General features: G+C 34.7%; 1 protein-coding gene across 3 annotated transcripts in view; it reads left to right on the top strand.

Annotated features, from left to right (window-relative positions):
• The window catches only part of LOC116122498 (187-kDa microtubule-associated protein AIR9), a 29,534-nt gene extending 16,274 nt beyond the window's left edge, over positions 1-13,260 (top strand). For 2 of the 3 annotated variants that reach the window (XM_031408336.1, XM_031408335.1), the window contains 19 exons: positions 926-1,053; positions 1,206-1,374; positions 1,854-1,972; positions 2,263-2,431; positions 2,638-2,722; positions 3,959-4,032; positions 4,118-4,237; positions 4,516-4,711; positions 4,807-4,928; positions 5,397-5,604; positions 7,100-7,173; positions 8,087-8,225; positions 9,109-9,287; positions 9,951-10,106; positions 10,331-10,462; positions 11,168-11,226; positions 12,424-12,456; positions 12,550-12,681; positions 12,842-13,260. In XM_031408336.1, coding sequence (XP_031264196.1) covers positions 926-1,053; positions 1,206-1,374; positions 1,854-1,972; positions 2,263-2,431; positions 2,638-2,722; positions 3,959-4,032; positions 4,118-4,237; positions 4,516-4,711; positions 4,807-4,928; positions 5,397-5,604; positions 7,100-7,173; positions 8,087-8,225; positions 9,109-9,287; positions 9,951-10,106; positions 10,331-10,462; positions 11,168-11,226; positions 12,424-12,456; positions 12,550-12,681; positions 12,842-13,018 — 2,471 coding nt within the window. In that variant the 3' untranslated portion in view covers positions 13,019-13,260. Of the gene's footprint in view, positions 1-925; positions 1,054-1,205; positions 1,375-1,853; positions 1,973-2,262; positions 2,432-2,637; positions 2,723-3,770; positions 3,856-3,958; positions 4,033-4,117; positions 4,238-4,515; positions 4,712-4,806; positions 4,929-5,396; positions 5,605-7,099; positions 7,174-8,086; positions 8,226-9,108; positions 9,288-9,950; positions 10,107-10,330; positions 10,463-11,167; positions 11,227-12,423; positions 12,457-12,549; positions 12,682-12,841 lie in introns of all 3 variants that reach the window. The other variant, XM_031408337.1, reaches the window with a different exon arrangement.
• The last annotated feature ends 38 nt before the right edge of the window (positions 13,261-13,298 follow it).

The following is a 13,298-nucleotide window of genomic DNA, read 5'->3' as shown; positions in this document are numbered from 1 at the left end:
CTTTATACAAAAGAAAACCAATCAATGTGCACATTACAGAACTAGGGCCCTGAATTTCTCTGTTATCATTCTAACAACTTGATAACTTCTCAAGTTCATGATAGATCATATGTCATGTAACAGCTTAGTGTTAAGGTCCCACAGAATTTTTACAACACTAGTGTTATCCAGGATCTTTTGTCTATTTTTTCTTTCATTATTTTTAATCAACTGATACTTTGCATGCTTGGTTTAACTTTGGATTTATGGAATGAAAATAGTGTTGAAGTGATACTAGTGGTAAACATTTCTTTATTCAGTACGTTAGAGATCTTTTATTTTTAAGAGGAAGAATGAGATTTGTAGGCAGACAGAAGAAGAAAGAGAATATTGAACAACTGGAAAAATCTGTCATTAAATACTATATTGCTATGTGTTCCCCATGATTATGCAATTTACCTTTTAAACTGAAAAACCATTAATCCATGATTTAGATCATTGATGATACTTTTAATCTACAAGTTCAAAATTAGTGTAAAAAGGGAACCTGCATCTTAAAGTTTTTAACTTATGCTTTGGCTAGAGGCTTGAAATGTGAATGTCTAATTATGGCAAGTTTAATGGTTGTGCCTTTTTGTTGTTGCTGAATATATTTCCTTTTTGGATGTGGGGCCCAAGATGAGTAAGCAACAATTTCTTTCTTTCTGACTTTGTTAACTCCATGGCCCTGTGCATGGTTAGCTGAAAAAAAAAAGCCTTTTGATTTTCATTCTTAGTATATCGAGAAAGTGTTTAGTAATGAATTTTTTAGATAGACTATTGTTGGACACAGAAGAAATTTCCATAAATACCTTTGTTGTTCTCTTTATCCTTGCTTTTCCACATAAATTGTGACAGTCCTCTCAGGCACTGCAGTTCAATAATTCATATTTCTTAATTCTTGCAGCTCTCCCACCAAGCTTAAATTTCTTATCTATTACGGGTGATTATGCTGAAGGTGGAATACTGACAGCATCATATGGCTACATAGGTGGCCATGAAGGCAAAAGTATATACAACTGGTACCTGCATGAGGTATGCATTTTGATCTACTCATTGCCTGTTTTAATACTTTAACATATTTCTTTTTTTACACTTTAAATATATCCAATACTTGAAAATGCTCAGCATCATTATATAGAGATCTTATGCTCATATTAACTTGCTTCTTTTTGGAGAATCTGCAGGTTGAAACTGACACTGGTACTTTGATACCTGAGGTTTCTGGACTTCTTCAGTATCGTGTTGGTAAAGATGCAATTGGTAAATTCATTTCCTTCCAATGTACTCCAGTGCGTGATGATGGAATTGTAGGAGAACCAAGAACTTGCATGGGGCAGGAACGTGTTCGTCCTGGTAATTTTATTATCTTATATCATGGAATATGTTTGCAAATAATAAGCAAATTCAAACTAGTTATCTGTCATTTTGAATTAATGATGCATTGGGGAAGATTTTTGGAGTAGCTTTCACAAGATGTGAAATGTTATAATTAAAAGCTATAATGTTAGAAGCTAAGGTACAATTGCATTTCTAGCTACAGAATAACTGTCATTGCTAATGAAAGATAGCCAGTTAATAGATATTTATGTTAGTATTAACGTGAGGTTATCTCCGAACTCAGTCAAGATATTTCATAGTGAGTACTCAATAGCGTATTTCTTTTCTTGTGGTTCTGGGATTTCTAGACAGCACTACTTGAAATTATAGTTACATATTATTACTTTTATTTTGTTTGTCTTTCATGTATGTGTATTCTGTTATTTATTTATCTATTTTTTTTTTTAAATATCTTTGAAATCTGCTTCTTATACTGAGTGCTGCTTGGTGATTAGGGAGCCCAAGATTGCTCTCTCTACAAATAGTTGGAATGGCAGTTGAAGGGACTATAGTGAGTGTGGACAAAAAATATTGGGGTGGTGAAGAGGGTAATTCAGTTTTTCGCTGGTTCCGGGTACTTTTCACCTCTATTATTATATTTTCTTGTGTAGTGTTGTTGTGGACTCGTGACCATGATTGGATTGACTTTTAATTTGTACTTGACAACATTTAGTGCATTACTGGAATTTCATTGCCTTTTATATTTGACATTATAAAATGTTAAAAAAACAATATATTCTCAAAAAAATGTTTCCATCAAAAGAAATTTCTTCTTCTTTTCTCATTTTTTTCTTCAAAATGGTTGGCTGTTACAGCAATTTTTTTGGCCACAATCTGAAATTAATCAAGAGATCATGAATGCAGACTTCTTCAGATGGCACACAATCTGAAATTAGGGGTGCCACTTCTGCATCATACATTCTCTCAGTGGAGGACATCGGCTTCTTTGTTTCTGTTTCATGTGAACCTGTCAGAAGCGACTGGGCTCGGGGCCCTATTGTTCTTTCTGAACAAATTGGACCTATCATACCTGGTAAGGAGCTGATTTCTTATTATCATGTTAGGGTTTACTTTTTCTCTCTTTTTGTTGATTAAGAAACTGCAGACTTCAGTATTTATTTATGTATTTATTTTTGTAGAAATGATAGTGTTGAGAAATACATATACCTTCAGGAGCCTGAGTGATGTACAATAGATGTTACATTTAATCAATTTTTTTGGTTTTGGTGTACATTGCAGGCCCCCCAACTTGCCAGTCCTTGGAGTTTCTTGGGTCACTGATTGAAGGACAACGGTTGAGCTTTGTTGCTTCTTATAGTGGAGGGTGAGATTTTTGATGAATAACTTTAGGTTTATTGAGANTATCTCCGAACTCAGTCAAGATATTTCATAGTGAGTACTCAATAGCGTATTTCTTTTCTTGTGGTTCTGGGATTTCTAGACAGCACTACTTGAAATTATAGTTACATATTATTACTTTTATTTTGTTTGTCTTTCATGTATGTGTATTCTGTTATTTATTTATCTATTTTTTTTTTTAAATATCTTTGAAATCTGCTTCTTATACTGAGTGCTGCTTGGTGATTAGGGAGCCCAAGATTGCTCTCTCTACAAATAGTTGGAATGGCAGTTGAAGGGACTATAGTGAGTGTGGACAAAAAATATTGGGGTGGTGAAGAGGGTAATTCAGTTTTTCGCTGGTTCCGGGTACTTTTCACCTCTATTATTATATTTTCTTGTGTAGTGTTGTTGTGGACTCGTGACCATGATTGGATTGACTTTTAATTTGTACTTGACAACATTTAGTGCATTACTGGAATTTCATTGCCTTTTATATTTGACATTATAAAATGTTAAAAAAACAATATATTCTCAAAAAAATGTTTCCATCAAAAGAAATTTCTTCTTCTTTTCTCATTTTTTTCTTCAAAATGGTTGGCTGTTACGGCAATTTTTTTGGCCACAATCTGAAATTAATCAAGAGATCATGAATGCAGACTTCTTCAGATGGCACACAATCTGAAATTAGGGGTGCCACTTCTGCATCATACATTCTCTCAGTGGAGGACATCGGCTTCTTTGTTTCTGTTTCATGTGAACCTGTCAGAAGTGACTGGGCTCGGGGCCCTATTGTTCTTTCTGAACAAATTGGACCTATCATACCTGGTAAGGAGCTGATTTCTTATTATCATGTTAGGGTTTACTTTTTCTCTCTTTTTGTTGATTAAGAAACTGCAGACTTCAGTATTTATTTATTTATTTATTTTTGTAGAAATGATAGTGTTGAGAAATATATATACCTTCAGGAGCCTGAGTGATGTACAATAGATGTTACATTTAATCAATTTTTTTGGTTTTGGTGTACATTGCAGGCCCCCCAACTTGCCAGTCCTTGGAGTTTCTTGGGTCAATGATTGAAGGACAACGGTTGAGCTTTGTTGCTTCTTATAGTGGAGGGTGAGATTTTTGATGAATAACTTTAGGTTTATTGAGAGTTGAAATTTTTGTCATTTCTTGTTTAACTTTTACTTATGACATTAATATATCCTTTGTGATTCAGGGAAAGAGGATATTGCTTCTATGAGTGGTTTAGAGTGAAAAGTAATGGTGTCAAGGAGAGACTAACTACTGAGGGTGAGTTTTTCAGTTATTAGATCTGATTTGCTCACTTATCCATTTGCAATTTGATGATGAAATGGTAAAAAGCTTCTCTTGGCAGAGTTCCTGGATTTGACTTTTGATGATGTGGGGAGAAGGATTGAACTTGTTTACTCTCCTGTGCGAAAAGACGGAATCAAAGGGAGTCCTAAAACAATTGTTTCTGATGTGATTGCTCCTGGTGAGTTGTTCAAATAATAAAAATTAAACATATACTTGCATTGACAAAACTGTCACTGTGTTTTGTGTTTTCCTATTTGGTCACATACTTTGAGTATGTTTGAACACAACAATTGCCGGATGTATGTGAATGGAAAATTATTCATTTGGCTTTTTTTCATACTCTTCTTACAGAATAAGTTGATGTTGTCATTCATATTTAACTGGGTTTTGTTTGCATTCTATAACACTTAGACTTAATCCTTTTGGCCTATTCCATGTCTGTGTGTCTTGCTACAGGGGACCCAGTGGGATTGGACCTTGTTATTCCTGATTGCTGTGAGGATAAGGAGGTAGTTCCGCATAAGAAGTATTTTGGTGGACAGGAAGGTGTTGGAGAATATATATGGTACAGATCAAAGAATAAGCTTCATGAATCTGAGTTGATGGATATTTCTGAAGCTTTGAGTGATGTTCATTTATGTGGCAAAACATTGTAAGTTTGATATGTTTTGATGCATCCTGGAATCTCAGCATTTCTGTTTCCAGTCTGTAGACTAAGAATTCATGAATAATGTCTGATTGTGACAGAACGTATACTCCGTCACTTGAAGATGTGGGGGCTTATTTGGCCTTGTATTGGCTGCCCACTCGTGAAGATGGCAGATCTGGAAATCCATTAGTTGCAATATCTGACTCTCCAGTTACCCCAGGTATACTTTAGTATTTTGTTTAATAGTTAAAACTGTCTTTTGTTCCTTGTTGGCTTACATGTGTACCTACCAATTTTTGAAGTAAAACTTCAATTGTATGGGAGAAATGTACTAAAAGAAATAGGCGGAAAAAAAGTACACCTGGATGCTGGGGTGAGGGGATGTAAGGAGCCTTAGTCCTTAGAAAGCAATGCTGAAACACTATATAAGATTGTGCCTACACTCATACAGCCTTAAATCCCTTTACGTTATGATAACGTGATGTAGACCTTGTATCATTGTTTCTGTTTGGGACTTTTATATTTTTGGTGTTTTCATGAGTTTGACTGGCATTACACATTCTGCTTTGATTGATCAATCAACAGAGAAGTGGTCAGTCCAAGTTAGCCCTATCATACTAAGAGTTTTCAAATGTTTAGTTCTGTTGAATATTGGTCTTTAACTCATTGAAGGAATAAAATGTTGCAGCTCTTCCAATAGTTTCCAATGTTCGTGTGAAGGAGCTATCTTCGGGTTTATATACTGGAGAGGGTGAATATTTTGGTGGATATGAGGGGTCAAGCCTCTTTAGCTGGTACAGAGAAAGTAATGAAGGGACTATTTGTCTCATTAATGGGGCTAGCTCTAGAACTTATGAAGTCGCAGATTCAGATTATAATTATCGTTTATTGTTCGGGTAATATTTCTTTCTTACACTCTTTTACTGTCATGATATATAGCCTAAGCTAGATGGGGTGTTTACAAAATTAACCGTATAGTATGTTATAATTATCACGTGTAGTGCAAAAATATTTTACCTATTCTGTTTTCTATTACTCAGTGTATGACAAAAATAATAACAAATTAAGCTAGTGACTGGTTCAAATTTTGGAGATGGTGGAAGAGATGTGTAAAGATGGGGTAAATTTTATTATATAGCAAAAGCAAAGTATTCCGTTTCAGATTCCCATAGGAATCTGAGTAAGAATACTGCCCCATCAATCATATAAGGAATGGAATTTCTCATTCTGAGTTAGTGTGGTTCTTAATTCAATCGGAATGGTAAATACATTTTCACATGCCAAACATGGGAATGAGATTTCCATTCTTGTCAAACAAGCATGGCCCAAAGCTAGAGNGTTTACAAAATTAACCGTATAGTATGTTATAATTATCACGTGTAGTGCAAAAATATTTTACCTATTCTGTTTTCTATTACTCAGTGTATGACAAAAATAATAACAAATTAAGCTAGTGACTGGTTCAAATTTTGGAGATGGTGGAAGAGATGTGTAAAGATGGGGTAAATTTTATTATATAGCAAAAGCAAAGTATTCCGTTTCAGATTCCCATAGGAATCTGAGTAAGAATACTGCCCCATCAATCATATAAGGAATGGAATTTCTCATTCTGAGTTAGTGTGGTTCTTAATTCAATCGGAATGGTAAATACATTTTCACATGCCAAACATGGGAATGAGATTTCCATTCTTGTCAAACAAGCATGGCCCAAAGCTAGAGTCACTTACCTCTTCCTTTGTGGCCGGATGACTATTCCTTTAGCCATCAAGTTTAGCTATATTTAGGGATCTTGTGTTTAAGTCGCGGGAGAGGTATTTACTACATTTGTGCAATTATCTTGGTCCATTGAGCTTGTAGAGTGTTCTGTGGCCTTGAGTATTATGTGGACCCGATTGACAGTTGTGCTTGGATACCTCAATTATTAAAAAACAAAAAAGCTAGGGTCACTTGAAATTAAACTTTATATTCTTCAGTCTAGCCCAAGTTTGCTATTGCTCTCCTGTAAGTGTCATTGATGGCATTAACGATATTTCATGAATACCACTTTCTGTTCAAGCATTTGTCTCATTGTTGATTGTGATTTTGTAGCATTTACTTTGATGAATATGTAAATGGGATATTCAATTTGTTTTCGCAATATATGGATGTTCACTACCATAAGTGGCTGCTAGATAATTCCATATAATTATTGAATATTTGATGAAACCTACTATCTTTGGAAGCTAACTTGAAAAAGTTTCCTTAGGCTTCTAACAACCTTTCTTTTTTCCCCATACTCTGCCTTTTAGACATGTGAATTTCTATTCTTCAGAATTTCTATTTTATCATGAGAGTTTAGGTGCTACTACTATGAAGGTGTATCCATTCTGATAAACATGTTTAAATGTTTAGGTACACACCAGTCCGTTCAGATTCAGTTGTGGGAGAACTCAAATTGTCTGAGCCCACTGACATCATTCTCCCTGGTAAGTAATCCACTTGGAAGAAGTGAAGCGTTAAAAGTGTGGTCTTCATTGTTGCTTATACGGTATTTGCATTTATCATGTTGGATTGTTACTTGATAAGAAACTAAATTATTGATGATAATGGAGAAGATACAACAAAATTCTACATGCTTGACTTGTATTCCTAGACTTACCTTATTTATTAAGAGTAATTCATCTGATTTTAAAATAAAGGTGAGAGGAGTTCAGGGAAATTCGTTCTACTGTAGAATGAAATAGAGTTTTGCTGAAGAAGTTCAGACAACGTCAACATATGGTTACTTGGTTATTTTTATCACATCTGCCTGCCCCCACACTACTCCCTCCCCTCTTCTTTCCTCCTGTCCCCACCAATTTATGAGGGATAATCTATTGAAGATCCTTTGTTAAACATTAAGAAGGTTGCCAAGTTAGTCCTAACCTTTAAATTAGTAAAAGGAGCCATGCTCTGTGTTTGCTGATAAGATTATCTTTCGTGGGGAAAAGTGTTTATGCCATTCTAGAATTTGTATGTTGTGCATTTATACCTTAAATATGTCAATCATAGCCCAGATGTTAAATGTTCACTTATTTGAGAAGGGTATGACTGTAATGATTGTCGGTTAAAGCTGTTGCCTGAAGAAGTCGGAGAATTATGAACATTTGCAACTCTATCCAACATTTTGTTGTTTTGTGTTTTCCATTTTCCTTGAAAGTAATTATCATGAGCTTGAGCTTTTCATGTCCTTTGGGCCTGCTTGTTAAAGCCTGAATGGTAGAAAGTCACCCTATTAGACTCTGTTATAATTAGTTTGTTGGCTTCAATGAATTGCTTGATGAGATGCAGTATTTATAGCTTATTGTATGAGTAAAGCTTGAAATAATAATTTGAACCGGATATTGGACTGCCCTCCAGAGCTTCCAAGGGTGGAGATGCTTGCCCTCACTGGAAAGGCAATAGAAGGTGATGTACTCACTGCTGTTGAAGTTATCCCGAAGAGTGAAATTCAACAATGTGTGTGGAGCAAGTACAAGAAAGATGTCAGATATCAGTGGTATGACACTGCATCCTTGACTGTACAGCATGATTTAAGTTAGATGGTTTTGCATCAACTGCTAGCTCCACCTCAATGCTGCTATAATTTTCCATAAAATTTTAATTTTATTTGATGATGGGAGTTCATTTATAACAGTAATAAGCCCTCAAGTTATAAAAGCCTTAAAGTTCGGTTTTCCTTCTTTCTTTGCCCTTTTTTTTTTTTTTTTTTTTGGTGATATCTGTGAGTCACGATTCATGTGGGAAACCTGTTCTGATAATGCTGCTTTCGTGTAGGATTTATCCTCAATTGCAATTCAAATCTTACAGTACTTTTCTCATGGTCATATGTAAAATCAATATTTGGGATAATCAATATATAAAAAAATAACAATTCTTGTGGGATTCTGTGCTTTTTTTTTTTTTGGGTATCTCTGAGCTTTAGTTTGAATATAAATCTTTGCATGTACAGATCATGTAGCTAATCCATCTTTCTGCATAGCCTGTACAAAACTTCTGGTTTATCTTTTGTACAGTAATTTACTCCCTTCCTTTGGGGGTGATCTGATACCTTAGTGGATATTATATCCACTTTTGTAATTCTCTTCTTCTATAAATATAATTTTCTGTTTCCTATTAAAAAAGAATAAGAATAAATAAATATACAGAAGAATCAGATGGCCGTTTTCTGTTATCATCTCTGGCTTTTCTTCTTTTTCTTTTTCAAATTTTTTAATCTTTGTTTTGTGAGTCATAATCTGGGGCAATTGTCTTGCTCACTGTAAGTATCCTGATGAAGTTATAAGTTTATCCGGTTTTTTGATATTTATACAATTACTGTTGTTTTCTTTTAGAAATTGTTGTTTTTCTCTTCCAAATATGTGATGCAAAGAGCAATGCAGGTTTTGTTCATCAGAAGGGGATGATAAGTCTTTTGAACCTTTACCTACACAGCGTTCCTGTTCTTACAAAGTTCGGCTGGAGGATGTTGGTCGTTGCCTTAAATGTGAATGCATTGTGACTGATGTTTTTGGAAGGTCAAGTGAGCTAGCATATGCTGAGACTACTCCTGTATTGCCAGGTTATTTGCGTTTCAAGTTCAATGACTTGGGTCAATATCTCTTGTTCAATTAGTTCACATGGTTTACCACAATATTACCTTTTTATCTGGAATGAAATGCTTTTAGTTATATTTTAAAAAGTTACTCTTGCTTAAGTGTTAGAATGGATGTTTCTACATGAGGTGCACAAACGAGCTTAATTGACATGAATGCTATAAAAATATGTTTAATTGAAGTAATTGTTTCGTATCCTTGTTTTAGTCAATCCTATGTAGAAAGGGCAGCTTTTGCCAAGTGGTTAGTGTCCCTTCCTGTATTATTTTCTTTTTTGTTATTGTTTTTGTAAATGTCAAAATACTTTAGTTTCAAAGTCTTCTGTTTTAGTAGATGGAGCATTGGTTTTTTTTTTTCTTCTTTTTTTATATTTAGTTGTGTATTTATTTCTTAATTCTTAATCATCTTAGTGCTTTTCATGGATTCATAAATTATAGAAACTAAAGATTGTTTGGAGGTTCCAGGACTGACCTCTTGGAAGAGTTTTTCCCATGTTGTTTTGTTGTTACTACATTCAACTATGTTCTTTTTTAGAATGAGTATATGCTTAATAATATTCTATTTCTTGTGCTATGAAACAATCTTTTTTCTCATCAACTGTTCCCTGATTAATAAATATTTGTCTCCAGGAATTCCTAGAATAGACAAACTGGAGATTGAGGGGAGGGGTTTCCACACCAACTTATATGCTGTTCGTGGAATTTATAGTGGGGGAAAGGAAGGGAAAAGTAGAATTCAGTGGCTCAGAGCAATGGTTGGAAGTCCTGATCTTATCTCCATACAAGGTAGTCCAAATTCTAAATTTTTTTTTGACTGATGACTGTTGTTCTTTCATATACTATTTTTGTACATTTGTCTTATAAGATAACATTGTAAAAATGGAAGAGTTGTGACAGCGGTACCTGCTGTTAGAATTATAATCTCAATTTTGATTAGGGATATATATTTTTTGAAGTTGGTTTCTGTGTTTTAAATAATTGATTCCAAATGGTTAATTTTGACATTGTAGGAGAGACCGGGAGGATGTATGAAGCTTATGCTGATGATGTGGGTTACAGGCTGGTGGCTATCTATACTCCTGTAAGAGAGGATGGAGTTGAGGGGCAACCTGTTTCAGCATCCACGGACCCAATTGCAGTTGGTAATTTGAAACACCATCCCCTGTTTCTAATTGATTCTTTTTTGTTTTCTTCTCTTACAATTGCTTCAGTGAATTATTACCAATTCAAATCTGTATGATATCCATGAAAAAGTGTCTAAAATGAGTACTTCTTCAGTAATATTGCTCGGCTACCTTTCAGTGGTGGGACATCTGAAGTTTGTCTTCTGATCTGGTTGATGGGGCTGACATAAGTTTGTGTGACATAAACTTACTTCCTAGTAAACGAGTATAGATGCTATCCATAATATAATTTCTTGAAATTATTTAATTAGGTTGAATTTTTTTTTCTTCTTCAATCATAGAAGGTAATAATATGCCCCAAGTTAAATGGAATATCCTATAAATGGCCCAAGTCTTCCCTGACTCTTAAGTCACTGAATGATTGGAATACATTGAGATATTGCTAAATTGAGAGGAGATAACTAGGGTGATGAGACTTGTGGAAGCATGCCTGGAGAGTAAGCTTAAATTTTAGGGGTTTAACGCATCCAATCCCAACATTTTGCCATCCCTATAGTTAACATGTTCTTGCAGTTATGCTCTATATGACCTTGTTCTTTTCTCCCCTCACAACATTCAAAAGCGTGATATATCTAAAGTTTTTAATATATATTTGTTGAAATATGAATGATTCCATCTAGGTGTCTACATTTTTGTTTAATTTTGGAATTGACGAACTTGCAGAACCTGATGTACTTAAAGAAGTGAAGCAAAAGGTTGATCTTGGAGCCGTGAAGTTTGAGGTCTGATTCTATTTCAAGTTTTATTTTGGTTTTATAGTTTAATTTTCTGATTCAACTTAGTGTCAGCAGTAATTTCTGTAGTCTCTTAGTCTCTTACTCGATTGAAATTGATATATATTCAGACAAACACACATGTGCACCTGAAATAAAACATCAGTTCTTTATTCTAACCAGGGAAGCTAAGGGTATTTCTTAGTAAGGGTTTTGTGTTAGGCGAGGTGAAGATGTTTTCAATCTGGTATTTATTCTGTGTGCACAATTATTTAGTTCTTTTGGAAGAAATTAAGGCAAAAATAATCCATTACAAATTGAAAAGCAGGGAATGTGTCCTGGATTGTAAGTGACACAAACAAAATCTGTAAAAAGTTAATATCATCAAGTGTACACCGAGTATACAGGATTTATAAATTCATTTGTATAAGTGGAACTGCAAGATTGTGTTAGACAGTGCTAATCCAGGTGATTGATATTTTTGGTTATTTCCATCAAGTTCAGTCTACCAATTGGCAGATGAATGTAGAAATATCCATAATTTGAGCATTTTGGGTGTGTTTGTTTTAGTATTTTTGAAAAAATTAGAGTTGGGTGGTATTAACGAGATAAGATTTAAAAATTAACAAAAACACCTCCTAGGTTTGTTAATTTACTGAACACCCCTGTAATAAAAACACTCCCATCCACCTATTAAATACTGGCCACCATCGCTGGAGGGTGGCTGGAGTCGTTGTTAAGATGACCTTTGCTAACTAGATCCACCGTAGATCTAGCCGAAAAGCTGGACAGATGTTAAGATGACCTTTGCTAACTAGATCCACCGTAGATCTAGCCGAAAAGCTGGACAGATCTAGCCGGTAGTGCGCCATTATACCAGATTCCGGCCACCTTCTGGCGGTGGTGGTTGGAATCTGGCAAATGTGGGTGGGTGGGGGTGTTTTTGTCAATTTCTAAAAAAAAATTTGGGAGTGTTTAGTTAAATTAAAAAACTTAGGGGGTTTAAAAATAATTGAATAAAATATAATAGTATTTTCAGAATAGGGAAACAAATGTGTATTTTGGAAATGATAGGAATAATTGGTGTTTTCTGTTTTTCAAGTTAAGCTGAGTGTCTTTGTAAAAATGAACGTACTGTGTGATTGCTCTATCATAACATGAATATTATTGTCCTTTTGAAACTGATTGCTTGATCTTTGGAAACAGGTATTATGCGACAAGGACCGGACTCCCAAAAAGGTCTTGCCAATTTTCTCTCTAAATTTTGTAATCTAGGAATTAGTGTTGAAATAATTGTAAACACTATATCTTCATACTTTATTAATTTTACAGGTTCTTGGAGAGGGTAGTCTTGAGAGAAGAATTCTAGAAATTAATAAAAAAAGAGTAAAGGTTGTAAAGCCAGGTTCCAAGACTTCATTTCCAACTACTGAAATCCGTGGAAGTTATGCTCCTCCTTTTCATGTAGGTTTCTTTATAAATTCTAGATGGTTTTATATGCATAAGTGTAATATACCGAGTGATTGTGCAGGAGATACTGACCTCTCTAAACAATACCTCGTTTATTTTTCTTTGTGTTTATACTTAGTGGAGGCCTTACAGTCATGATTGTGATGTGTGACAGGTGGAGCTATTCCGGAATGACCAACGCCGGCTCAGGATTGTAGTGGATAGTGAAAATGAAGTGGACTTGATGGTTCATTCCAGGCATCTTCGAGACGTTATTGTTCTGACTGTGCGAGGCCTTGCTCAGCGGTTCAATAGTACATCCCTCAATTCTCTCCTAAAAATAGAAACATAATTAATCTTAAGAGATGCAGAACTGAATGCATATCAAACGTATAATCTATTGTGCTTTAGGTTTTGAGGCATGCCCATTCTTCTCTCATTTTATTTCTGGCTTGTCAATGCTGGTTTTCTTCCCATGTTTGTGTATTATATTTTCTCGGGTAAGAAATGTTTGTGTTGTGCAGCAGTCAAAGGGTTTGAGTTTATTCACAATTGTGTACATTATTACATTAATGATAATATTCAGCTTGGTTGCAAGATTTTCCTTACCAAACTTCCAAAATTGAACATTT

Source organism: Pistacia vera, unplaced genomic scaffold (genome assembly GCF_008641045.1).
Source record: "Pistacia vera cultivar Batoury unplaced genomic scaffold, PisVer_v2 Contig135, whole genome shotgun sequence".
Taxonomy (NCBI): Eukaryota; Viridiplantae; Streptophyta; class Magnoliopsida; order Sapindales; family Anacardiaceae; genus Pistacia; species Pistacia vera.
The sequence above is the reverse complement of the archived record's forward strand: the minus strand, read 5'-3'. Positions and strand labels throughout refer to the sequence as shown.